The 27,668-nt window shown below is 59.9% G+C and overlaps 1 protein-coding gene across 1 annotated transcript; it reads right to left on the bottom strand.

The window, feature by feature from the left end:
- Positions 1–6,658: 6,658 nt before the first annotated feature.
- On the bottom strand, positions 6,659–17,398 carry PCDH1 (protocadherin 1). Its single transcript, XM_086471173.1, has 3 exons — positions 17,335–17,398; positions 10,539–11,353; positions 6,659–8,929 (listed from the first exon to the last, which is right to left on the bottom strand). Exons 1-3 carry the CDS (start codon positions 17,396–17,398, stop codon positions 6,659–6,661), a joined length of 3,150 nt encoding a protein of 1,049 aa, XP_086327299.1.
- Between the last annotated feature and the right edge of the window lie 10,270 nt (positions 17,399–27,668).

The raw sequence follows: 27,668 nt of genomic DNA, 5'->3' as shown, positions 1-27,668 counted from the left end.
GGAGGTAGGTATTTTGCAAGTGAAGAGGTGCTCAGAAGGATGTTTACCTCCCTGGGGCAGGGGCATCTTTAGGGATCTTTGGGCAGGATCCACAAGGCATGGCTGTGAATGCCAAAATGGATGTATATGATGAGATAACGTAGAGCTTCCTCCGCCCTCCTAGCAGGTCACTGCCACAAACCTACTCTCCCACCCACTCTTTCCTGCGAGCATCTGAAGGACGGAGGCAATAAACAGCTTACACCACAGGAAGACATTGATGCAAAACAACTAGGAGATGTTTTCAAGGATCCTGGGGAGTTGTTTTCTTTCTGTTAATTGTCTGACTTTCCCTTCCCCTTGTGCCCTCAACCACAGGGTCGAGTTTGGAATCCCACTAGGAAAATAAACTTATACCAGTGGGATATGGAAAGCAGGTCCTCAAGGGTGCAAACTGAGAACTTCAGAAAAGTCCAGAAAGCCAGAGAGAAGACAAAGTCAATGGGAGACCTACTGGAGGGTGGCTGAGTGGGTCTGAGTCGCAGGTGACCCTGGCTCCCAGAGGTGAAACCAAGTCCAAGCTTTATCCAGGTTGGCCTGATGGACACTGATGGACCCAGCTAGTGTTAGAGGTAAGAAGAGGGGGAAAAAAGTGCCAGAGGGAGCCTGTGCTCCTACAGCCAGACTCCTCCTCACCCATGTTCAATCCTTCTCTGTCTCAGCTGAGCAGACTGTGTGCTTCCTGGGCCACCGAAGGAGCAGGGGACTGTGGGAAGAGCCCCCTTCAGAGTAACGCACATCGACCGTCTTGGTTTCCCCCAAGAGCAGGGCTTGGGTTGTGTAACTGCAGCTTCAACGGACTGGCTTGCAGGGCAGTACGTAGGAGCACAGCTCTTCCACGGGGATGGGCTGCGCCCAGGGTTGCACAGGTAGGTGCTCTCACACGACAGGTATGTGTGGGGACGGAGGGTGGAGGGGGAGGAAGGCGGTTTGGGCTTGGCACAGGGCTCAGTTCCAGGGGCAGCGTTCAAAAGAACGTGCTGGCAAAAGAGAGGTTTGGCAGGGTACCACAGGGGCTGAATGTCCAAGACCCCACAAACCATGAAGGGGAGCTCCTGCTCGCCAAAGATGCGACCCACCCCGGCACCACCCCAGCCCAAGCACAGCCGCACAGCTCTTGCACACAATTCACACTGGGGGTCCCGGGTGGCCACCAGCTCCAGGGACACAAGCACACAGCACCCACCTCTTCGCTGCTGCCCCACGCCCTCCTGGGGCTGCCCTCCCCACCTTGAGCTGACACAGTTCCCAGGGACGGAGCCGCTCTGTGCCACTTTGCTCCACGCACCCTTTAGCCCTCGCTCTCCCCTGCAACACCCCACCCCATCCTGCCCTACATCACACACCCTCTCATTACCCCAGCCTCCTCTCCATCCCATCCCAGAACATCCCAGCTCTGTCCTCACCTGGGAGCACCCCACCTTCCACCCCCTTCGGCTGCATCCCACCCTCCGCCCTTCGCCCCATCCACGGCCTTCTGGCTGCTCTCTGGGCGGAGGGACCCCAAAGTGCCCAGGGACACACCCTGTTGTTGCAGCATCGGATTTTGCCCCAGGATTTGGGTGACTGATTAAAGCAGGCTGCAGGGCTGGGCCCCGCTCCAGGCTGGTCTGGGCGGGCAGGGAACAGCACTGCAGCTGAGAGCCCGGCCGAGCGGGCAGAGCAGTGCTGGGAATATCAATCAGCGCGGCTTGGACCGGGCGGCTGCCCACACAGCCAGCGCTTTCATCGCACAGAGGATCCACAGCTCGGCTGTCAGAGCCAGCCAGGGACTCAGCCCTGTGCTGTGCAGGGCTCAGCATCCCTCTGTACCGGGGCCAGCAGACAGCCCGTCAGGAGAGACTGATGGGGAGGGGAAAGGGACAGGGAGGTCACTGCCTGAGCAGAGCAGGCAGAGAGATCAGGAGAGAGGGAGGGAGAGGAGCAGGTACAATTGTGAAAGAAAAGGCGTGGGGGGGGGTGGAGACCAAAGAAGTCCCCCAGATACAAGCGAGGGAAGCCCATGTTCACCACTGACCAACACTGCTCGAAGGGCATCAGGGAGGGGAGAGCCTGGGGGTGTGAGAAGCAAGAGGAGGAGGAATGAGCAGCCTCTAACTCAGGAGGGTGGGAAGAGGGGTAACTGGCCAGAGCTGCAAGCGAGCCAGGTAACCAGGAGGGATGTGAGGAGCCCCAAGCAGGTAGCACAAGCTGGGCAAGCCTTCCAGGGAGCAAAGGACAAGGTCCCAAGCACTGGTGGGGCCAGGGACTGTCAGGCAGGAGAGACCCAATGATGCTCTCCTCGATGGGGTAGGGACAGTAAGAACCCTTGTCTCCTTGCAGACACGCTGCTTACAGAGGAGTTGTCACCTGCCCAAGGCTGCACGCTGTGTAGACCCGCTGTCACCTCCGGCCACGTACAGGCTGTGTACACCCCGCTGCCACCGCTCCACACAGCACAGCTTGCAGGTAACCCTGTGCCACCCCTTCCCGTGGTACCAGCTGTGTACCCCCCACCCCCCATCCCTCCCCCCGCTGCAGTACAGGCTGCACACACCCCACTGCCACCTCCTCCGGGGACAGCGGTTGTACCCCTCCCTGCGCCACCTCCTCCCCGAGGAGACACAGGCTGCACACCCCGCATCACCTACCCCTGCCCACACGTGCCTCTGCCATCCCCTGCCACCGAGACGGCGCACACCTCCACGCCACCCCCGGGGTGGGGTGGGGTGCAGGCAGCGAGCACCCTGCTGTCACCTCCCATACACCGCGCACAGGCTGAGGACACCCCGCTGTCACCTCCCCCCCCCTGCAGCACAGCCTGCGCACACCCACGCTGTCTCTGGCTGTACAGGCCAGACTGTACCACGGGGTTGCTTGTCTCCCGTGCCTGAAGCTCTTCATTTTGAGGTTCCAAATGCCCCACGGTGCTCTCCCAGCCATAGGCATCCCCTCCCTGCCACAAACCGAATTCCCCCAGCACAGACGCGCCAGGAGCCACCGCGCATCCCTGCCTTGCTCACGGGCCTTTCAGCATCCTTACCAATTCCCCAGAAGCCAGCACAGTGTACGACCCACTCGTCACCCCCTCTTGTGCTCCCTCAGCTCCCACAAGCACCCCATTGATGCTCACAAGCCGCTGTGCACTCATAGCTGTTCTGCAGAGCCCAGCCACTCTTCCCAGCACAGACAGGGGCTCAGCCCCCTCCATTGCAGCCCCCAGGACCTCACCAACACGCCCCCTCATCTGGTCTCCGCATGCCAGAGCCAAGTCTGAACTAAGTGCAACGAATCCCGGGAGCAGGAGCTGATTTGCAGTGCTTGGAAACTGGTCCCAGCACAGCGTCGTTCTGAAACTGGGGAAAAACAGGGCAGGTCCCCCATGAACCCTCAGCTCCATCTGCAGCTCGTTGCTGGATCCATTTATCAGCTCATTCCACGTGAATGACCTTGAGAAAATCCACTGACCCAGGACAGTAGGAGACTTTCCCAGACATCTGCCAACACCTAAACCTGCAATTTATGGAGACTCTCAGCTAAATTCTAAAACAAGACAATTTCATTTCTGTCCATTACAGTTACAACATTCCTCTTATCTGCCCCCCCTGCAGAGAGTAATTAATACTGCGCGGTGCTCCTGAGCCTGCAGGCAGGTGCAGACACCTCCACTGAGCTCACAGTAGCACGCTGAAGTTAATACCACTCCAGCCATCTTCTCAGATGGTGGTGGGGGGGGTTGTTGTAAGGACCTGGGGCAGTTTGGGGTTTGTGCAGCCAGGAAAGGCTGTACCACAGTCCCCCTCCCCGGTATAAAAAAGCCCCGAAGGATGAAGCCTGGGAGATGGGCAGAAGAAAGAGACACTCCCCACACTAGCATCCGAGACGTTGCGTTCTCACCCCAGGTTCATCAAAGAGCTGCCAAGGAAGGAAACTTCTCTCAGAAAGTTCCCAAAGGGAAGCAGATAGCAACACCGAGCCAAGCCCCCAGACTGCCCTGCCCAGCCCTGCAGGGACTAGTTATTTCGGTGGTTGCTGGTGTCTCCTTTCCTCCTCGGCAGCCATCGCATCTCCCCGCGGGTCCCAGCCCTGCCTGCCTAGGAGGCCCAGACACTTCCTGGACGGTTCAAGATAAAACCTTATGCTGTTAGCAAAACAAACTAGGAGGCTGTGAGAGCCAAGGCTGGCACAGGGCTGAAACCACTGAAGCCAGAACCACTGGTTTCCCCAGATGATCTAATCTCTCCCAGCACCAGAGCGATTCATCTCCAGCAGCCTGGTGTGGCCGGTTGGAGCCCCTGGGGAAGAGGTGAAGCTGGTGTGACGGGTGCAGGGATGTCTGCCCCAGTTTGAAAGAAAAACCATGAGAAAGAAGAGGTTTTGGCTGGGGAGGGGGTCCCTGAGATGTGATGCTTGGCTGGAGGGGTGGGTTAGGGCAGCCCCATCCAGGGCCTGGGGAAGGGGCGCTGTGCTGCTTCTGCCTACCAGGAACACGTCCGTCTCTCCAGCCCGCTGGAGACAAGAGCCTGAGCAAGCCCCATGGCAGCAGCATCGCCCCCAACCTGCCCGCCAGGAGGGGCAGAGCCATCTTTACGAGGAGCACGGCCGCCTGGCTCCATCGCCCACCTGCAGCCCCGCCACTGCCAGCAAGCCTGCCTGGGAGGACCTCTCCTTCGCTGCAAGGGTGCCCGTCACATCCCGGGGGCAGGGGGAGCCCGCTGCTTCGGGTGCTCCCTCCCGGCGCTGCTGACGCACCGAGGCTCCATCTGCAACCAGGTGCGCCCTCATTCCAGCACTGCGGCGGGCGAGAGGGAGGCATCTTCCAGCCCTCACCGGCAGGATTTGGGTCATGCTAGCCAGGCACCACGCGGCAGGGATCTGCTCCTCCATGTGCTGGCTTCGGGACACGGGTTTATCCCTCAAAAGGACGTGGGGATGAACAAGGAGAAGACATGCAGGGCAGTGTCGGAGTGGAAGAAAGCTGGGCTGGCCGGTGTGTGGCTCAGACTGCCTTCGCGTCCACACGTGTACATGTGTATGTGTACGTACACGCATGTGAACCATGTCCTGGAGGAAGCTGTCTCCTTAGAGGGCCAGGCAGTGACTGGAGATGGGAGATGTCAATCTGGGGAAGGGGGTCAGTACCATGAGGCCTCTGGACTGGCCACGCTGGGACACAGTGGAGCGATTGTGGAGATGGCTGGCCCATGTGAGCATCGCTCCTGGGTGCTGCAGGGCCCGGGCACTCCGGTGGCCGAGGACATGGAAAATATGCCTGCGAAATTGCTGGGAGCAGGAGCATCTTCAGGGGCAGCAGGGAAAATAAGGCACAACCGGTCAAAAATAGAAAACTTTATTGAAGTCAAATCCAACAGGGCAGCTGAGCTCAGCCCCACGGCAGGAGCCCAGCCTGCCGCTCACCGGGATACAAAGGGAGCAGGGGTCTCCATAGGGCACAGAGGGTACAGCACGGTGGGGGAGTGGGTGGTCCTCACACACGGGGGCCCAGGAAGAAGAAGGCAAAGCCGCAGGCACTCATCCCCCCTCTCCCTCCCTAGCTAGTTACGGATAGACCCGACAGGCGCCAAAGCAGAAACGTGGTGCAAGCTAACCGGCCAGACAGCCCGAGGAAAGAGGATCCTGCAAGCTCCGGGCTCACCCCATGACCTCCTGGGACAGCTCCAAGCTCCAGTGCACACCAGCGAGCAGCCCTTCCCAGTCCACAGCCAAGACCTACCTCCGCCCTGCCCCGCACGCAGCAGAAACCCCCGGCTAGACCAAGAGCAGTGACCCGCCCGCGGCACGCAGCAGAGACCCCAGTGCCCCGCTCCTCCAGCCCCGAGCACCAGCCCCAGACCCAGCACCGGCTCGCAGCCGGACCTGTGCCGCCTGGAGGGAAGCGCCCTGGGCACCGGAATCCTCTCTCCCCCTCCACGGCGGCTGCAGCACGGCTCCCACAGAGCCATAGCTCCGGGCCCGATGCTCACGCTAAGGGAAGCCCCATTTTCACCGCACCGGCTATGGCAGAGGGCCCAAGCCTGGGGGAAGCCAGAGCCCAAGCCTGGGAAAAAGGCAGAGCGCCGCTCCTCCACCCAGCCCCACCTGCCCGGGCAGCCACAGCGGGTGCAAAACTCCCTTTCAGGCCGCTTTGCGCAGGGCTGGTGACAGGTTCAGCTGCACCGGCAGAGCCAGGCTGGCAACAGCAAGGCTAGTGCCTTCCTCGCTGCTCCCCAGCCAGGGGCAGCGCTGGCAACCGGCTGCCCAGAGCCATGGCAGGAGCAGGACCAGTCTGTTCTCCCCACGAGTCAGCCCAAGCAGAGGGATGGGTGGGAGGGTGGGCATTGCCCTCCTCAGTGCTCTTAGAGCGGGTCCGCAAAGGGGACCCGGGTGGGTGGGATTCCCTCCCCCGAGCTCCACATGCAGAGGCACACACATGCAGCACCCTTCGCATCGCCGTCACCCAGGCAGCGTTACCAGGACCCAGCCCCGGCCTCTCTGACAAGGGCTCTGACAGTTTTGGGCCTCCCTCGCCCACCAGCCCCATCCCTTCCCCACCCCACGACCAGGCTCCGTGGCTCAGCTCCGGGGTAGTCCTTCGCCAGCCCCCCAGGCCACACATGCAGGGCTGGGGGCCGGTCCACGCTCACTCCCACACCTCTGTCCAGATGGCTCCCCGGTGCAGGGGGGGGGCCGCTGCCGGCCTCAGGATGAGCTCTCCTACCTGCTTGTTGGTGTATTTCTGGGGATTGGTGCGGTAGCTGTAGTCCGAGTACTGCTCGGAGCCCGTCGAGTTGTTGTCCCCGGTGCCCACAAAGGTGTTGGTGGCCGGCAGGTCCTGCACCACTTGGTGCTTCTTGGAGGCAGAGGGCGACTGAGGCTGCAGCTGGATGGAGGGCAGCGGCGAGTTGGAGCGGTAGTGGCGACCCAGGTCTGGGCTGCCCGGCGGGTAGTTGAGGGGCAGGTGAATTCGGGGACTGTCGCTGACGGAGTCGTTCATGAGGTTGAACTTGAGCGATTTCTGCAGCCCTGTCTCCTCCTCATCCTCTGTGGGCTTGGGTGGCTTCGGAGACTTGCTCTTCTTCACCTTGCTCTTGCTCTTGCCACTCTTGCTGGCCTGCTTGGGTGCGTACAGGTCCTTGGTCTCCTTCTTGCCTGCCTGGTAGCCGCTCTTGGCCTCCCGCTGCCGGCAGTAGCGCACCAGGACAACCAACACAATGACCAGGGTGACAGCGACGATGCCAGCGATGACTCCGAAGAGGATGTTGCTTCGCTGTTTGCTGCGCTCATATTCAGGGTCTCCAGCGATGTCTATGTCGAGCGGTGTGTCCAGGCTGTGCCCCACCAGCGTGTCCAGCAGCGTGCGGTTGGCCAGCGTCTCGTTGACGTAGAAGTGCACCAGGGCCGTGCCGTGCCGCGAGGGCTTGCCCTTGTCATTGACACGCACCACCAAGCGGTGCAGGCCGTGGTGTTTGCGCAGGATCTCCTTCTCCAGGGTGATGTCTCCACTGTGCGGGGAGATCTGGAAAAGCTCAAAGGGATTGCCTCCTGTGATGCTGTAGGTCAGCTCAGCATTGACGCCAGAGTCAATGTCTTCTGCCTTGACCTTGCTCACCTGCTGGCCAGGGCTGGTGTGGGGCAGGATGTGTTTGTAGGTGGCATTGGAGGGTGAAGTGATGAAGGGGGCATTATCATTCTCGTCTAAAACGTTGATGGTCACCCCCACGTAGGCAGACCTAGGAGGATCCCCACCATCCACCGCCTTGAGTCGGAAAGTGTACGTGCTTTGCTGCTCCCGATCAAAAGAGATGCTGGAGAGGATGGTGCCAGTGCCATTCTGGATGACAAAATCCCCGTTGTCTTGCTCCACCGACAGCTGGATGCGGGCGTTTTCTCCTTTGTCAGCATCAATCACCGTCACCATGCCCACAGGGCTGAGGGGCGGCATGTTCTCCATCACCGAGAAGTTGTAGCCGCTCAGCATGAACTTGGGGTCGTTGTCATTCCTGTCCATGACGTTGATGGCCACAGACGCTGTGCCCTTGAGGCTGGGGCTGCCCTTGTCTGCCGCCACCACCAAGAACTCATAGCGCTCCTGCTGCTCTCGGTCCAGCACCGCCTTCACCCGGATCTCCCCAGAGTCAGGGTCAATGGTGAAGGAGCCCTTGGAGGAAGGGTCCGTCACCAGGGAGTAAACTAGCTTGGCGTTGGAGCCGCTGTCAGCATCGCTGGCGCTCACCTCCATCACCAGGTCGTCGGGCTCGTTGTTCTCAGGGAAGGCCACCTCGGTGAAGCTCTGGCTGAAGACAGGTGCATTGTCATTCACGTCCACCACCTGCACCTTCAAAGAGTTAGTACTGGAGAGGGGCGGGTTCCCCGAGTCCACCGCCACGATCTCAATAGTGTACTCCTTCACCGACTCGTAGTCCAGCGGTGTGGTGGTCTGTAGAAAGTATTTCTTCTTGCTGTCGCTCCCCGTTTCACTAGCCTGCCGCAGCTGGAACGGGACATCACCAGCCACCACGCAGGTCACCACGGCATTTTCGCCCTCATCTCGGTCAGACACCTGCACCAGAGCCACTGCTGTCTCTACTGGCACGTCCTCCGAGATGTTCGCCATGCCATCCTGGTGGGTGACGAGCCCAATGCCCCGGATCTCTATGGAGGGCGCGTTGTCATTCATGTCCTTGATGGTGACCACCACCTGGGTGCGGGCGCTCTTGGGGTTGGCCCCCTTGTCCTTGGCCATGACAGAGAACTTAAGGATGTTGACGTCCTCGCGGTCGATGGGCCCCTGCACAGTGATGAGCCCCGTGGCGCGGTCCAGGCGCAGAAGCCGGCGCACCATGTCCGAGGCTTGGTGGAAGGAGTAATCGATTTCGGCGTTGGCGCCCTGGTCCGAGTCGTTGGCTTTCACCTGCAGGACGGAGGCAGAAATGGTGAGCCGGAGAGCAAGGTGGTGCGAGCCCCCTCGCAAATTGCCCGTCGCAGCCTCCCCTGGGGATGGCTGGGGGGCAAAAACCAGGATTTCCTCTTCTGGGGCCAAGGACTACGGGGCAAAGAGCCTGGGACTGGCACAGCATCTGGGAGGGGCCCTCCAGCACAGAGGCTTTTCCTTGCTTTTCCGGCAAAACCGGCTGGGCTGGTTGGCCGCGCTCCCCTCCCGGCCAGCTCCGGCATGCAGGGAATCCTCTGAGAACCCGTATCGCTGGGACCCAGGCAGCAGCGGGGAGGGATGTCTCAGGCTGTGCCCGCTCCACAAACCCTCCCCAAAGAGGGGCTCGAGCAGCTGCCTGTCCGAGGTGAGGATGAGGAGGGAGGCGAGGGTGCGTGGAGCTGCAGCAGCTCCATCCCAGCACTCAGGGATGCAGCCACACAGGGACCGGGGGCCGCCGAAGCTCTGCACAGCACCAGCCGTCCCTGCCCGCCCGTCAGGAGCTCTGCAGTCGCATAAACCTGCCTCTATGCCTATTATTTGCTTTCTAAAGAAGATGAGGTTTGTCTAACATTTGCCTCCCTAATCGGCTCTCTGAGCAGCCTCTTCTCTGCACCATTTGCTGCTCCGCCGTTATCTTGCTCAGCAGATTTGGATGGAGAACGAAAGTTGTTAAATGTAAATTCCACCTTTTACCTCCACTCACAAAAAAGGCGGAAGTCATTTTCCCCCTGAAAGATAAAAGCTGAGCAATGGCAGCAGTGGCGTCTCAGCCCATTCTCCTCCCGGCCGTGCGGCTCCCTTATCTGCTTCCAACTTCCATTCTCTTAACAGTGAAAAATGAATTCTTAAAAAATTCACATCAGAATTAGCAAGCAGATGAGAGCTGGCCGCGCTCCGCTTATTAAGATGGCAGCTGCAGATAAACAGATGTCGGCTACTATCATCTCAATGCCCCCTCCAAGCCAAATCCACAGAGATACAACCCATGGCGCTCCCTGGGCCAGTTTGCACCGCAGGCTGAAATGGGGAAGAGCCCCTGGCCCCTGCAGACAGCAAGGCACCCCCGGAGCCATGGGCAGCCCCCCTGGGATGGGCAGCAGGGATGCTGCCTGCCCCCCATCTCCTGCGTGAGCCTGAGTTTCCATGGAGCGACGAAGGGAATGCAACTTATGAAAGGGTCTATGTCTTGTCTGCGGGCAGCATTGAGACCGGTCTGGCATGAAGCCAGACTCCCCGTGGACCTCGGGTCCCAGCCCTCCCCATAACCTGGAGCCTTGCTCCCACACAACCCGCCAGCCCTGCTGTTGCCCCTCAGTTGCGTCCTGCAGCCCCTGCTCTAGCTGCACCTTCCCACATACCCTTTCCAACCTCTTTTTAGCAGATGTGACACCCCAGGGACCTGCCTGACCGCTGGTCCCAGGTGACACTATGGGCTCCTACGACTTGCAACCCTTCTAGGCTCACCCTAGGCTCCCTCCTCCCTTGAGGAACTGTGGCAGCAAGTGGCCATATAAACGCTCCCTGGGTTGTCCCTGCTGCAGCCAGGCAGGAGGGGAGCTAGGGAGAAAAAGAAAGCCCCTGCACTCACCTGGAGGACAGAGTGCCCCACAGGGCTGTTTTCAGAGAGCTCCGCCTCATACAGGGCCTTCTCAAACTTGGGCGCGTTGTCGTTCATGTCCAGGATGGTGATGCGAAGCAGGGCGCTGCTTGCCCGCGGCGGGTTGCCTCCGTCCTGCACCTTGATGGTCAGATCGTAGGAGTCCCACTGCTCCCTGTCCAGGTTCCCCATGACGATCAGCTGCGGCTGCTTCTCGTCCTGATCCTCCGCCACCTGCAGCCCAAAGAGCTCCTGCGCCTCCGGACCAGCCGTCAGCTCGTAGGAGGCAACGCCGTTGGGGCCTGAGTCCCGGTCCATGGCCAGGGGAATGGGGAAGAGTGCCCCAATGTTGGTGTTCTCAGGGATAGAGAGGGTGAGAACAGGCGAGGCAAAGTTGGGGGTGTTGTCGTTGATATCAAGCACCTCTATCTGCCCCTCAAGCAGGCGTGGGCTGCTGTTCAAGATCAGGTCGGTGATGGACACTTCGAACTCCAGGAAGCACGGCTGTCCGGGCAGGAGGTACTGGCACTCACGTAAGCTCTCCCGGTCGATGGAGGTCTCTGTGGTGTAGATGTCCCCGGTCTTGCCATCCACACGTAGGTACGGGGCCCCCACTTCCAGCTTGTAGAGGTGCCCCACGTCCGGGAAGCCATAGTCAGAGGCCAGGCTCCCTATGAGGGTGTTGGGGGGTTGCTCCTCCTGCACTTTGTAGACCACACGTGTCCCAGAGACCAAGGCAGGGAGCTGGAAGAGGAGCCACAGGCCCAGGCAGGATGCCAGCGGTTTCATCCTGCGCTGCAGGGGAGCTGCAAGGAGACACAGACGTCGGAGGTTAGGCAGCCCCAGGACCGCTCCGCCCCAGCCCGCTTCCCTGGCATACCCCTTCGGGGGCACCTCCTGTGCCATGCAGGAACGCACGTGGTCCCAAAGCAGCCCCCTGAAAGGAAGGGGCTTCAGGGGCTCACCTGGCAGAGCTGGCCCCAGCAGTGGTCTCCCGGCAGCCTCCACAAGCAAGGACAGGTCCCGGCTTGTGAAGTTCCTGCAATGCCCTGCTCGAGTGAGCCACCCAGTCATTGAAACCTCAGCCCTGGCCTCCTGTCTCCTGCAGGAAGCCACTCCTGCCACTGTCCACCCTCTTCGTCACCACGCAAACTGTAATTAGACCCAACGAGGCACATTAACAGGGTGGACTGCGCGCAGCCTGCTGCCAGCAACCCGATGGGAGCCGGCCAGGCTCAGAGACAGCTTCTCACCACAGAAACACAGGAGCATTGTGTGCCACGCACTGCAGGGGCACTGCCTGCCACGCACAGCGGGGACACAGAGGCACTGCATGCATCTGCCAGCCCTGCAGAAACAGGAGCACCAAAAGAGGGGCCGGGGCTCTGCCTGCTCGATAGGGATGCAGGGCTGCCACCCACCTGGCACTGCAGGGACATGGGGCACCGCAGGGACACAGGGCTGCCACCTATCCGGCACTGCAAGGACATGGGGCGCTGCCAGGATACAGAGCTACCTCCTGTCCATCCCTGCAGGGATGCAGAGAACTGCCGGCACTGCAGGAATACCACCCATCCACCAGTGCAGGGACAACAGGGCACTGCCACGGCAGGGACCGAGTGGCGCTGCCCTCCCTGCACTGCCGACGCAGCAGCACTGCCAGCCTCGCACTGCGAGATACGAAGGCACCACCCATCTGGCACTGCAGGGATGCAGGAGCCCCGGGCACCATCTATCCTGCACTGCATGCGGGGCACTGCCATCCACCTGCACCCCTCCCAGAAAGAGGGGGCACTGCCCACCCCCGCGTTAGAAGGCCACAGGCTCACTGCCCACCCTGCGCTGCAGTGACGACGCGCCCCACCGGGCAGACCCTGTGCCTCCCCGCCGAGCAGCGGCACTGCACAGCCCCCAGCACACTGCAAGGGTAGGCACAGCATCTCCCCTCTGCTGCACAGTCACTAGGCAACCCCACACCCTGCGCCAGCAAATACTCTTCCCTTCTCTCACTGCAGACACCCTGTTCCTTCCCATTCCCTCCCACTCCAGACTGGGACACTGCACGCACGCCCTGGGCGCCCACCCTGCCCCACAGGGGCAGCCTCACGCTGCTCACCCAGGGCCAACGTCCACCCCAGCCGCTGCAGAGGCAGGGACAGAAGTACTGCCCCCCTGCATTGCAGAGACACACACTGCACACGCTGCACCGCAGGCACCCAGCCACTGGAAACCTCCTCCCAGTATGCACACGCTGCAGAGGCAGTGCCAGGCGCTCTGCCAGCCCCATAGAGACTGTCCCCTCCTGCGCCAGCACACAGACCCTGTCCCCAAGCCCCTGCCTGCTGCTGTGCTTAGCCACCAGCTTTCCCGTCCCCCGCTTTCCGTTGTGGGTACGTACCTTCCTCCTCCAGGGTCCAGGCACACTCACGCAGCCTCTGCTGAGCCACGAGCGTGAAAGGGTGCGCCCCAGCTCACTGGCACCCAGAAAGGGTTGGATGCCCTAAACCCAACAGCCACAAGCATCTGCCATGGCCCCACGGCAGCAACCCTCTCTCGCCACTCCTGTCGCTCCCTCTCCCGATACTCTGCAGCCAGCCTACGGGATGTGTGAGCGCTCCTCCGCCATCTGCCCTCCGTGGTGCCACACAGCAAGCGCCTAATTCCTAGCTACGGATCCTCAACAAGTGGAGCACCCTGCATCGTCCACCTTGGTACTTCCTGCAAGCCAGCAGCTTCCAGTCCCTCCACCCCTCTGCTTCCCCATGAACAAGTGCCTCATCAGAAGAGAGGAGCTCTCCCTCCGCCTCTGTCTCTGGAGACAAAGCTATGGTCCTGAAGCCCAGCTTGACTCTGCTCCCTTGTCCTGCAAGCATCCTTCACGCAGAGAAGAGGTATTTCCACCTTGCTGAAGGCATGCATAACTGTCCGGACCGGCACTGTGTGCAGATACCTCTGAGATGTATGTCCCCAGGAGGAAGGGAAAAGGCAAACAAGACTTCTTCCATCCCTGTACAGGGCTGAGGATGGAGGAGGTAAGAAGTTGAGCAGAAACACAACGCATCTCCGCATGAATAGAGGCAAACCCCGGCAACGCGTGTACACGCACATGCGTGTGGCTGCACAGAGCGTGTGCACCACAAGCGGTTGGGTGTATGTGCACCTGTCCAGAGCACGATCGTGTGTCTGTAGGAAAAAAAAAAAGCAGACATGGGCACACATGTGCGCTAACAGGGTGTGCAGGCGCGCCGCACGCGTGCACACACAGCGAGGAGCACACCTGCGCCTGCACCGGGAGAGCCGGTGCACCAGCCACGAATTTGCATTCCTGCACCGAGCGCACGTGTGTGTGCACCGAGCAATGCGTGTGCCTGCGCGGGGGGGAGCACGTGCGCATGCCCCTGTCGCCACTGGGCGTGCATTCGCGTGCTGTCACCCCGTGCAGGGGTACTTGCACTGTGTGCGTGTGCACACCCCGGCCGGGTCACGCGCGTGTTGGCCTGCAGCACGCGTGTGCGCTCACACCAGACCCCCCCGCCATGTGTCCACCTGCCTTCACGGGGTGTCCAAACCCGCACTGAGCTTCATCACCCCGCTGCCCTGCGCTCCCCTTGGAAATGGCCGTGGGGTGAGGACGGGGAGAAGGGGAAGGCTGGCAGCCCCGGCCACTGGGAAGGGGGTCCCAAAGGATGCCCTGGCCAGGAGAGGCGCTCGCGCCCGCTGCCGGACTGTGTTTGCACAATCCTGTTTGCACTAGGTTGGGCCATGACTGCCGATGACGTAGCGTCATCCTGACTAAGCCTTGGAGTGAGGTGGAAGGTTGCAGGTAAAGGTGAGAGCCCCAACATGGGGCGATGCCTCACACAGCCCTGACTGAGCCAGGAGGGCGGGCCCCAGGAGCTGGCAATGCCACGAGCCCTGTGCCAGCCCGGAGGAGGAAGCAAGTCACCCAAGGGTGCCCAGCACCCACGCCTTCTGCTCCAAAAAAGGGGCTGGAGCCTCAACCCAAGCCCCGTTCCCACAGGTGAAGGAAACCTCTGAAGCAGGGAGGGCTGGATGAAGAGAGGGGCTGCGAACGCGAGTGGGACCATTACCCCTCCAAGGGACTGCCGGCGGGTACGAGGGACCCGGGGGTTCACAGGGGTAAAGAATCCTGCTTGGCGCCTGGGGGTGCGAATGACACAGTGCAGACGTGAAAGCCCAGAGCTGGGCGTGAGGAGGAGGAGGAGGAGGAAGCTTCCACCATCGGAGAAAAGCACGTCTGTGCAGGAGACAGAGGCTTCCCAGGGGCCAGTCCAAGTCATCGGGCTATTTTCCCATGGGATCTAAGGACCATCCCACACTTTCTTCTCTGGTGCCAGGCACCTTTTCCCGACCTGCTGGCAGAGCACAGAGCACTTAAAAATAAAAACCCCTCCCAAAACAACTATGCCTCCGCACACACAATTCTCCCTACGGGGAGAGTGTGAGAGAGACTGAACCACATGAGAGAGGCGTTAGTCACGCTGCTTAATGCATGACTGGGAAGCTCTCGGAGGACAGTGGCATGCAAAATCCTACAGAATTCAGCCATTCCCCACTCCAAAAAAAACCCAACAAGACCTAATGAGAGAGAGAGGTTACAAAGCGCCGAGAATTTAAGCAACTGCTTGAACAAGCCTGTGCTCCCTGTGATTCCCACAGCCCCTTGGCCCCGTTCCATGGAAGGCAGCACTGCTCCGGGAACGGGCACCAAAGTCCACCCTCTTATTGCTCCCAACGGCTGATTGCGTGGCTCAGAGCCATGCTTACAAGTCTATCCAAACCTTGCACCGAGCACACAAGTACTAATCCCCCCCCCCCCCCCCCCCCCAAGCTCTGCTCTAACGCTCGGAGCTGGAGCAACATCGCCGGAGGAAGCAGCAAATGCTAATCACAGCTCCACCAGCCCCACTCCGCGTGAAGGGCTGAGATCAAGGGCCATATTGTCCGAAAAACGGCCACTGATGTTCAGTGCCACATCGAAGGCACGGAGGGACTGACTCCTGGGCATTTCGTGGCACGTCCCACGGTTTGCTCCGGCTGCCACTGCGGCTGCTCGGCATTTACGCAGGCTGGGCCCAAGCACCCCGAGCTGGAGCCCCCCGCAACGAGGAACCCCACTCGCTTGTGAACAGCTTTACCCCAAAATCGTCTCTTAGGAGCCGCACGGCGATGAAAAGAGGGCGAAGCCCGGGGACCTCCCTCCTCCTGCCTCCTTCTCCACATCCTTCCCAACTCCAGCCGCCAGCGAGGCAGAGACCTGTCAGAGCCTCTCCAGGGCGGCAGCCCCCATCTTCCCACTCCGGGGGTCCCCCACAGCCCCTCCGGGATCCTGCGGGCTCCTGTCCCCGTCCCCCCCCGCCACCATCCCGCTCGCCATCCCGGCCTAGAGGGGGGTCTTGGGGGAAAGCAAAAATGTCGCGGGCCTGAAACACCCCGGCAGGGCCGCAGGGAGCCGGCAGCAGCGGGAGCGGCTCTCCTCCAGGACTGCGGCCCGGAGGAGCTGAGGGGGGCTTTGGGGAGGGGGAATAGGGGACCCCCTACCTCGCAGGGTGCCGGGAGCCGCGGTTCCCGGTGCCCACCCGCGCCCGCCGGCTGGGAGGGAGGATGGAGGCCGGGCTCGGCTCCCCGGCCCCCGGCGGGGCTGCCCGGGCTGAGGCTCCCGCAGGCGGCAGCGCCCCGGCGGCACCGGCTCCGGAGCGCCCCGCTCCGCCGCTCCCCGGCGAGCCCCGGGGGATGAACGGGGCGCCTCCCGCCAGCCCCGCACACACACACACACACACGCAGACACCCGCGGAAAACACACAGGAGCCGCTCTCCCGGCACCGGCTTCACGCTCAGCCTGGCGTACAGGCAGGGAAACGGGGATTTTCCGAGGCGCAGGCACGCACACCCCGCTGACACACTCCCTCGCACACACACCCCCCTCCTGTAACATGCACCAACACCCCCCTCGCTCCCCGCACACGACCGCAGCCCTCTCCTCGATACGCACCCCGCTCCCGTAACCCACGCCCCAGCGGCACCCGCACGCACACGCAGCGGCACCCCGGCACGGACACGGGCGGGCACACCTGCCAGACCCCCTTCGCCCCGCTCCTCTCGCACACACACGCACAGACCCGCTCCCAGCACCCAGCGCTCGCCCCGGCTCCCAGCCGGCTCCCACGGCTCACCCGCAACTTCTCTCGCTCCCACGCACCAGCGCACCCCGAGCCGCGCTCACACCCCGGGCGCACACACCCAGGGCTGGAAGGGGGACACACACCCAGAGCCACCCCCTACCGGGAAAAAAAAAAAAAAAAAAAAAAAAGCAAACACCACACAAAAAACCAAAACCAACAACAAAACCAAAACCCAACCCAAACAAACAAAACAACAGAAAAAAAAAATCCAACCCCCAAAAAAACCCACTCTCACCCCGACACAGCCGCACAGCCACAGCCACCCCACGCCACCCACCCTGCCCGGGCCGGGGCTGGCCCCGCTCCGCGCCGCACAACAAGTGGCAGCGCCGGGTGGGACCGGTAACCGGGAGCCCCCCCGCAGCCGGCAGAGCCCCGCGCCCCGCTGCCGCCGCCCGCGCACCCCGGCGCGGAGAGGCGCGGAGGGGAGCGGGATGTTCGCCAGCGCCACTCTCGCCGCCGCCCGGCCCCGCGCTCCCCCGCACAGCAGCGGGGCTCCCTCCCGCCCGGGGCATCCCGCACCGCTCCGCACCGTTCCGCAGCTCTCCGCGGGCGCGGGCTCCCGGCCCTGCCGCAGCTCTTACTTGGATGCGGACGGCGCTGCGCTCCGTGCCGGCCCTTTGCGCGCTGATCCAGCGGCGTCTGCATCGCCTCCTCCCCGCCGGGACCGGGCTCCCCCCACCCCCCCCGGCTCCTCTCGATCGTTATCCACGGATGAAAACCAAATTTAAAAAAAAAAAAAAAAAAAAAAAAGAAAAAAAAAAGGGGGGGGGGCAAAAATAAATTGTCCCGTGGGAACCGCCCCCCTCCCCCGGGCCGGGGCTGCGGTTCCTCCGGCGGAGCGGCGGCGGCGGCGGCAGGGCTGGCGGCAGCCCCGGTGGGCAGCTCCGTCCGTGCCCGCCTCCGTCCCTCGGTGTGTGTGAGGATGTGCAAGGGAAGCGCAGCGCAGGCACGGCCCCTTCCCACCCACACCCACCCCCCACCCCCCCCCGCTGCCTCCGCCTCTCGTCGCCACCACGGGGAGGTGGAGCTCCGGCTCCTTATCTGATCCCCAGCCCAGCCGGGCCGGGATCAGCGGGCACCGGCTGCCGGGCAGAGCCGCCCGCCCGTCGCACCGGCTCCGGGCTGCGGACACCGCTCCAAGCCCCGTGGCGGTGCAGAAGGGGGGTCCCCGCAGCCCCCCGGCACCCCTTCATCCCGGGGACCTCTTCGCTCACGTGTGGGACGGGTCTCCCCTTTTGCTTCCCTCCCAGTGCTCTTATTTATCCATTCATTCATTTCTTTTTCCACACCTCCGCAGCCCTGCTGCGTGGGGACAGCGGGCTCGGCCGGCAGTGTGCACCCCGCTGCGCTCAGGGGAGGGACCCTCCGTGGGAGCGAACCCACCGGGGGGGGGGGGGGGGGGGGGGGAGGGCTGTGCCCGCCCCTCCTCGGATTCCCCCGAGCCAGCAGGGCTCCTGGTAAACCGCAAGCAATGGCTCCCTGCAGCCCTGCCCGGGTGAGGTCAGTGGGACCTGGAAAAGCCACTGTCCCCTCCCGTCCCACCTTGGTGAATCCTGCTTTTATCGCAGAGTGTCGGGCCTCGAGAGCAGAGAGCACCGGCGAGCTCCCAAAAGCACCTGCAAGCTCCTGGCTGCCCTTGCGATGCCTTTGCAAGCTGTGCCACCTCCGCCGGGTCCTCACTCGCCTGCTGCCCCCCATGGGACCCAGGATGGGCCAGTGCAAGTCCCAGGGGCCCTGGGGACAGCGTGCTCCAGGGGTGCGCCTTCCCTCAGTGTCTCCACTGGCCTCTGTGTTTCTGCAAGTGGAGCAACGTTCCCTGCCAGCAGGCTGGATCCAGCAGGCTGGATCCTGCAGCCTGGCCCTGCCAAGGGCCTCAGCGCTCTCACAGGGGGATGGCTGGGGTGGCTCTTGGCACCTTGCAAGGACTGGGCACCTCCCAGGGCCCCTCACCAAGCAGCACCCGCCTGCTGGGCCTGTTGCAGCATCAGATTGCTCGCCACGATGCTGGAAAAGTCCTTTCTGCTGCGCCGCAGCGTGAGGATGGGAGCATCGCTTCCCGCTGAGCTACGCCAACCTGTTGCGCAGCTCCCTTCGCTGCACACATGCTCAGCTCGGCTGCGGTGACTGCACCATCTAGAGGCTGCGCCGGCCTGCTCGGAGCAGCCCTGGCTCTCGCTCAGCCCAAACCACCCCGCTTTTCCCCCACAAGAAGGGAGCTCCAGCCCCTGGCAGGGCTCCTTGCTGCTGGGCAGGAGAAAGGGGCTGGAGAGTCATCCCTTCCCGGTGGAAACCCCTGCTCTCCTCCGAGGCTTTCCTGCAGCAGGGCCATCTCTGCTCCTCCAGAGTTTTTGGCTTCTTCGCCTCTGTGTGTTGTTTTTTGTTTGTTTGTTTCTGGGTGTCAATTCTCATGAAGCCAGTTTAGTAGAAGATGTGAAGTGAGAACCCAGCGAAGGTCAAAGCCCACCATGGAAGGGCAGGGAAAGGAGCTGTGGGGTTTGTCAGGGTTTACCCTGCTGATACCGTGTGAGCCGAGGATCTGGACAGAGGAAGCGAATTAAACCCTCTGGAGACAACACGAGATTTAATTTATCAGTCACTGGCAGCCCTCCTTGGAGGGCTGGAGAGCTGTAGCAAAGGGAAGAACGGAGGAAGTGACCCTGTGGATCCAAGGCTGGCTGTGGAGCGGTGAAGGCAAACTTAAGAGATCGCTGGTGACCAAAGGTTTCCGTTTCTCGAGAGGCACAGGTAGTCGATAGGCAGGCTGTGCAGGGAGCAGCCGGGCAAGCCTTGCACGCACGCAGTTTACTAGATGCCACTATTTGTGGGGGACCGGTGCCTGCCAGCTGCAGGCACGATTCTGAGAGGCAGATCCAGGCTCTACATAGGGGGAAAAAGTGTCCCAGCCTCAGGAGCCACTCCTCTGCAGCCCAGAGGAGCTGCCCGGAGAAGCCGCCGGTGGTGCCAGCAGCACCTGATGACCAGGGGAGCTGGCAGGATGCTGTGTCCAGGCCACCGGAGGCCTGGCATCCCGGGGGTGATATGTCTGTCTCTACCTTCCTCCTCTGCCCGCTGCCTTTGAAAGCGGCCAGGCTTGTCCCAGACGACTCCTTGCCCTCTGACAGCCACGAAAGCCTGATGCTGGCACTGCCATTCCCTCTACCTCCCTTTGCCCAGGCGTTATAGTATGAGTCACTGGTCCTTACCCTGTCTTCGGCATTTCCCAGAAAGCAGGGCCAGTCTAAGCAACGGGAAACCACCGAACTGCAGCTTTGGCTGGAGAGTTATTTTGCGAGACCCTCCAGATCCTTCCCACCCACCTGCCCCAGTGCTGGCAGTGCCACCAACCCCGGAGATGCTGCTGGAGGTGCTGGCTTGCCTTGCACAGCGGGTACCCCGTGCCAGGACGCTCTGGTGTCACGCAGAGACAGCTGCTTCGTGGTGCCGGTGGGGCCTTGTCAGAAGAACAAAGCCTGCGAGGGAAGAGCATCCAGCTAAATCTCTGGGAAAGCAAGAAGAAAGGGAAACACGGAGAGCAAATGAACCTTACAAGAGAATAAATACCCCCTCCCCAACACACACACGCAGCAACCTGGCTGCCGTCTGCTGCAAGGAGTTCAAAGGCTCTTCTGTTCTCTCTCTCATCAGCTCTGGGCTCCACAGGAGAAGCAGCAGCTCGGATTTGGGCAGCAAATGCTAATAACACAGATGTTCTGACAATTCGCTTGTTTCTACAATTAAAAACAAAAAGATCCTCAAAACCCAAATGCAAGGAAATGAGCACATTAAAGAACTGCTCCTCCGCATGCCTACTGCGTAATGAAGGGATGCAGGTTTGCGGGGGAAGGGGCTGGGCGGTTGCGGCCTGATCCGGAGCGTCAGCGGGATGCTGCGGGAGAAGGCGCATCCCTCGGACCGCGCCGCGCCGGCCTGTGCAGCTGCGAGACGCGCTGGCCACGGGGTGCGGGCAGCTGACCCCCGCGCCAGCATCGACGGAGGGGCTGAATGGCTCGGATGGTCGCTGCCTGTCTTGCCTGTGGGATGCTTGCTGCCGAATTATTGGGAGATTGTTTTTATTACTGTTTTAACTCTTTTTTTAACCTTGTTTTTCTCTCGGCTGCACTTTCACTCACTCATTAATTTTGTTATTTTTCTCACGGTATATAACCCCTGTCACGGCTGCCATGGCAACAGGAGGGAATGTGCTCAGTGCTAAAATATCCTCTCAAAAATAACAAAAATAAGGCAACAGAGGCAGCTTCTGTGGGCTGCTGCAAAGGCAGATCTGGCCCGGCTTTGTGGTGACGGAGGATGAAAGATCCTGCAAGCTGGGGAAGCCCCTGAGCTCTGGTCCTCCCACGGCGCTCAGCACTTCACGTCTCAGGGCTGCACAGGCTCCACCATTGCCACGCTGGAAGCTCTTCCTGGGACGGACCCTTGGGGCTGAGCTTTACAGACCTCCTCGTCCAGCCTCAAAAGATCATCCCCCTTCTCAGGGACCACCGTCCCCAAATTGTCACTGCGAATGAGGAGGAAACATGGGTGTAAGCTGGGAGAAGGGGGTGAGGGTGTTGCTCAGGGAGTTTCACTGGTCCCTGGTGGGTTTTCAGTCCACACGTGGATCTCTGGGTTGGGGAACAAACGGTGATGCGAGGTCCCCAGAGTCAGGAGCTGCAGCCAGTGTGGTGGCATGGGTGGCAGGGCTTGTCACACAAACCTGTTGTCTTTTTCTGACAGGATTACCGGTCTGGTTGAGGAAGGCAATTGTGTTGATATAGTACACTCGGATCTCTCCGAGGCATTTGACTTACTTCCACCTGACATTTTGATTAAAACTTGCGTTATAAGGAATTAACAGGGCACACATTAGAGGGATTAAAAATGCTTCCCTGGCAGATCTCAGAGGTGGTCGCTAATGGGTAGGTTTCAGTAAGTAGCGCTATTCCTACCTACCTCCCCCCAGGGACCCGTTCTTCGTCCACTGCTATTAAACATTTTTATCAATGATGTAGATGAAGATATTAAATCTTTGCTGGTAAAGCTCGAAAATGACACTGAGAGTGACGAGATGGAAAGGAAGGATGGTTTCATGCTGAATCACCTAGTTAAACGGCCAGGTTGCATTTGAATACAGATAAACACAGGAATATACCTGGAAATGAAGCTTGCATGTTAAATCTGCAGGCTAGATCTTGGAAAGCAATGACTCTAGGCATGCCTATACAGGGTGGAGATGTGAACACTGGCTTTTAACTAGCAACCAATGGAGCTCGTTTGAAGCCCTCACAGGAGTATCTGCCTCATCCAGAGATGCAGATTTGTCTGTGGAAGAGGAATCAGGGATCAGCGTGAACAGGTACCCCAAAATGAACTTGGTGCGCCCTGCTGTAGGTGTCTGAAAGGGGAGCGCTAGTAAATAAGCTCCCTGCTGGAGCGCTGCATCTGGCAGTCATGCTCAGAAGAAGGCGGGGAAATACCAGGAGAGCTTGAAGGAGCACCACAGACCTGAGGACAGGCTGGAAAGCCGGGCCTAATGATGTGATGCTTGTTAAAACGCACATTGTCAGGGGATCTGAGGACCTGGCCTATGTCCTTCCATGTGGAAAAGGTAGTGGGGAACCGTTAAATCCCACAGAAAGGTGTAACAAGAGCAGGGCTGGAGCTGAAGAGAGACAGATTCAGCCTTGAATTGAAAGCCAGTGCCCCAGTGGTGAAAGCGTTTGAAGGTTGGAAGAGCTTTTCTCAGGAAGATGATGGGCTCACAGCATTTCTCAAACTCTTGTAAAGAGATTAGATCTCTTTTTTAAAAAAGAAACCATTTAATCCAGCTTCTGGGAGCAACTCTGAGGCTGAAGTGCAAATGGACTGAGGGGAGTGACCTCCCCTGGCCCAATGTCCACCTCATCCCTTCCCTTCACAGGCTGTTTGGAACAGATTGTCTGCAGTGCCCTGCAATTATTCAAGCAATGATTAATCAATTCCTTGCTTCAGGGTTCAGGCAGACTTCTGCAGAGATCAGGAAGGTTTCTCCAGCCTCTACCCATCCTCTGCGGTACCAGAGATTTCTTCAAGTCGAAACAACAGAGCACCAAAAATGAAACCTTGCTGGCAGATTGAGCTTTGGTGCTCAAAGCCCAAGCTGATCTTAGGATTCAGACTTGAGAGGAGATTCCCAGAAACTGTCGGACTATTGGAAGACCATGGGGATGCTCAGCTTCCCTGGGATGTGAGACAACCTCAAGGGGCAGCTCCTGCTGTTCCCAGCACCATGCCAGGGACTTGGGCTGTGGTGGCCTCCCTCCCATTCCGTGCCTCTGGCACTCTGGTTTTTCCCCTACAGACTCCAATTCTTGCTCACGGGCCGTAGCACAGGGGCTCCTGGGTAGGAAGCAGCGAGCTGTGCTATGCATGAGGTGTGTGGGGGGGTTCTTTGGTCCCCTTTGCTGCCTCCTCCCCCTACACCCCGGGACCTGGCAGGGTGCAGATCTAGTAGCAGGCACCCTCAGCCGTGCACTGGCCAGATCACTGGTGGGTTGGTGTCCTGCTAGTGCAGGAGCTGCTGAGGGTCTGGCAGAGCTGGCCCAAAGGGTGGAGAGGCTGGAGAGGAGCAGGAAGAGAGAAGCTCTCTGGAAGCACAGCTTTGCAAGGAATCTGCTGGATCTACCATGTCCCTGATGCTTTCTAAGCTGGCCTCACCTCCTCTGGGGCATCTGCCATTCATAATTCCTCTGGGGCATCTGCCATTCATAATTCCTCTGCAAGGAGAATTACACCTATTTCCTGCTTTTTTTAAGGTCCAACTGTCTCCTGCTTGTAAGCCCATTTCCAGCCAGCCTCCATCTGCTGCTGGGAGATGGTCCAGCCCTGGAAGACAATCTCTGTGAGCAGGCACCAGTGAAAGGAGGTTTCTACACCCTCAGAACAGGAGTTGTCGGCTGTCAGGGCAGTCGTGACCTCTCCCCACAAGATCCTGCCTTTTGGCTGGAGTCTAAGGGAGGCAGGAGGAAACTCGGGGAGAGGAGACCAGATCAGGCCTGCCCTGCCCAGCGTGACTTACACGGGGGACGGGAGACACAAGAGCAGGGAACTCAGCTCACGCTCTGACTTGCCCACGGAGCCTGGGCTGGGCAGGAGGGGAGCTGCTCTGCGTGCGGAGAAAGGGAGAGGCTGGGCTCGCCTTATCCCCCGCTCCTGGCAGGGCAGACACCTCTCGGGGAGCCCTGGCCAGCCGTGCTGTGAAGCACGCTTCGGTAGGGCTCGGGGTTGGAGCAGGGGCAGTCATTGTGGCAGGGAGGGTGCTGGCTACTTACCATGGGGCAGGGACCATGGTGGGGGCAGACGGACTATGCGCATGGACACCAGAAGATGGAGAGCTCAGGGACGTGGCAGGAGATGGCAGGGACAGGCTGAGAGGTGGGGGCCCAAGGCAAGGTTGGTGGATGGAGACAGCAAAGGAGAAGGCGGGGTGGAGGACAGGGATCCCAAGGTGCCACGAGCATCAGCAGGGTAGAAACAAGATCTCTGTGGACACGGAGGGCAGGAATAGGCAGCCCTGGCACTGGGACCTCACAAATGGGGGGGGGACCAGGGCAGCACGGGCTGGGAACGGAGGAGCGCTGAGGCTGCGTGCGCCGTATCTGCTGGGAGGTCAGCGTGCTGCCCGCTGGAGCTGGCACGTGGCCTCCCTGCGCCACCAGGCAGGAGCACAGGCAGAGGCTTGGGGCCAGCAAGGGGCTGGGGTGGGAGGTGATAGCGACAGTGGTGGACCTGGGTGGCCTTTGCAGCCGGTGGGATGGAGGCTGGGGAGTTGTGTTTGCTCTGATGGGTTGATAATGTCCCTTTATCTCTGCTCTTTGTTTGCTCTGCAATATGCTAGAGCCAACACTCTCCCGGGGCAAAATCCAGAGACACTTGAGTGAGACTCCAAGGGGAATGCAGTGCTAAACAGGTGAGAAACACGTGGGGTTCTGCTGAAAAGGCTGAGACCCTCTCAGAAGGGATGCAGTTCCCAGCAGTGGGGACCCTGCACAGCAGGGCTGGCCGTGGTGGCCCTGATCCAGCCCAGTGCAGAAATAGCATAACCCTAGGGAGAGAATAAGCCTGACCTAGGAGGTCTGAAGGCCTGGAATGTGTGATCCTTGTGTCGGGATCTTTACGTGAGGCTGGAGCACATGAGGATGATGGACATGCCAGGGTGCCTGTGCTGGTGTGGGGATCAGCTGGACCTGGAATGCAGTGGGTGGCATACTAGGGATGAGATGCATGTGGTGAGCATCCCTGTGCTCTGGACACTCCCTGCTTGTGCCCAGGTGCCAGGATGATGGGCACATCGCTGACACAGAGTGCACAGCACACGGTGCTTCCCATTGCCCCTGAGCATCACTGGCCCAGGCTGGGATCCAGCATGGGCCTTCGCCCCTCCTGTCCCTTGACAAAGCTCTTCTGTCCTCAAAGCTCTTCTGTCCTCAAAGCCCTTGTGTCCTCAAAGCCCAGGAGACCCCTGGCCTGTGTAGCAGGGTGTCAGCCGGTTTGCTTGGTGCCGCGCAGGTGGGTGTGCTCTCCCCACAAAGCAGGAAGGCCAGGGAGGCAGAAGAGAGGGCTGTGTGAGCAGGGTGGCGAGACAGCTTTGGGGTAGGTTCATGAGGAGCTGTGAGCAAGATGTGTCCAGGGAGACTAGACTTTGCCCATCCCGGTAAACAAATATCATCGATTGCTCCGAAGCAATAACTGACTCAGTCATCCGTTTCTCTTGCTAACAGACACAACCTGCAGGGCCCTGAACTTTTGTATATTTATTTAAGGACAAAAGCATTAAAGGGAAAATATCAGACAACAAATAATCTACATGCATACTGGCTTCCCAGTCATTCTCTGCTCCCCAGGGCATGCTGGCAGGTACAGCCTGTGCTGGTGAGTTCCAGATCACATAAGCACGTCTGCCTGTCCCCAAGTCCACAGCAAGATTGTCTCTAGTCCCTCCACACCTATTGTTCATCCAGCATCTCAAAGCATAGCAACCCAGTCTGGGTAGTTTCCTCCAGGAGGTGAGGCTTTCTTCTGACTTGTTTGCTGCCCTGGCCCTTGCATTTGTTTTTCCCTTCCAGATGGGCCCTGTGGGTCCTGGGGACTTGAGGATTTGTGCAGCACCTTATTGCGCAGGGTGCCTTTTGAACATCTATAGCATCTCCACATTATCCTCTAAAATGTTCCCTTGTTGGCTGTCTTTCTTGCCACACAATTGCCAGTGTGCAGCCAGCTAGAAAATAATTAGAAAAGCCCTGTGTTGGTGGGCTTTGTCTGAGAGAGAAGTTTCAGCCCGGAGGATGGCTCTTTGGCCTCAAGCCTGCTAAGGTCACCAAAATGCCCAGCTTGGGGGACCCCCAGAACCACTGACCTGGTCCAGTGCCCACCAGCAGCCCAGTCACTGTCCCATCAGGAGTTCCAGCTTCGGCAGCGATCACTCGTGCTTGCAAACAGAGTTATTTCATCTCCAGCGCAAACTCTTCAAAGCCACCCAAGCACTTTGATTTGGGAAAGGTTTTCATTCCTGTGAAGATAAGAAAAGCTCCCTTGTCACGGCGCAAGGGCCCCCAAGAGGCGCTGCAGCCCACGTGCCTGCAAGCCTGGCAAGCGAGGGGTTGAGGGCGCAAGGCAGGCGAACACCTCCATGGCCACCGCCTGCAGGGTGCCTCACTGGTAGCCTGGCACAGGATAGGAGCTGGCCCTGCACTGCTGGAACCAGACCCTGCCCGCTGCCAGGGCCAGCGGTGATGTGGGGTGCCCCAGGGGTAGGGTGTCGCAGCCCCTGGGAAAAGGGATGGGCACCTCCAGGCACTCAGGACCGGGCTTGCCATGGGAGACAGGGAAGTGTCTCCTTGAGGGGGTCTGGGAAGGAGGTGAGCAGCAGGCCCAGCGTGGCCTCCTGCAGGGATGACAGTGGGGTGGCCCAGGTGTTGTGCCCAGCTCTGGGCTCTGCTGCCCCCCTAGGGGCTTGTTTTTGGAAACGGGTAGAATGTGTCTGGATTTGAGAGCTGTGAAATGAGAAGGTGCGAGAGGGACAGGTCGATGGCATGGACGGAGAGCAGGGCGTGATGGGGTGTAAAGAGCCATGCAGGGACTGGAGAAGATAGGGACCAGGCTCTTGGGACAGTGTCTCGCTAGGGAATGATGGGGACAGTCACCACCATGGGCGGGATGTTCTACCTCTTACCCCTCCTGTGGCCAAAGCCTTGCCCTGGCCCTCCAACCTCATCCTGGCCCAGAGTAATCAAGGCTTTAATTACAAGAGGCTTTGAGCTGCAGGATCTAGGGGCCAAGAAGAAACAATCTTGGTGTCTGGGTCTTCTCCATAGCAAGAAGTAAAACTAATGTCCTTAGACAATTTGGAGGAGAGGTTTGGATAAAGAAATCCCATCCATCCAGCTGAAATTTCTGGAAAACCACCATGACTTGGCCAACGGGCAGCAAGGAAAGCCTTTTGGAATTCACAACATCCCAAGCCTGAGTATGGAGATGGCTCTATGAGTCGGAGGGGTGTCACAGGGAGCTGCAGCCTCTGGTAAGAGCTGGAAGAAAGTTAATTTGGCACCGTGTGGCAAGAAACCGTGGTCTCTCCCACCCGGCAAATTCAATGGCACTGTGCATGAGATGCGAAAGCAACGCAAGCGGAGCCAAGCGTGGGAAGCGCCACTGGGGTTAGAGAGGGCTGGGCATGGCAGATACACATCTTCAAGCAACGGGGTAGACGAGCAGAGAAAGGAAAAACACTGGAGACGGTTGGCCTGGCTTGCAGCGAGACATTTTTAGTGAACCTGATCACATCACGTTTCACTCACAAAATTAAATCTCTTGGCCTGATTACGGCAGTGTCGCTTGGACCTGGAGTGGTCTGAAGAGCCGCATGCGAAGGACGTTATGA

Source organism: Leptosomus discolor, chromosome 10, assembly GCF_034619465.1.
Source record: "Leptosomus discolor isolate bLepDis1 chromosome 10, bLepDis1.hap2, whole genome shotgun sequence".
Taxonomy (NCBI): domain Eukaryota; kingdom Metazoa; phylum Chordata; class Aves; order Leptosomiformes; family Leptosomidae; genus Leptosomus; species Leptosomus discolor.
The sequence above is the reverse complement of the archived record's forward strand: the minus strand, read 5'-3'. Positions and strand labels throughout refer to the sequence as shown.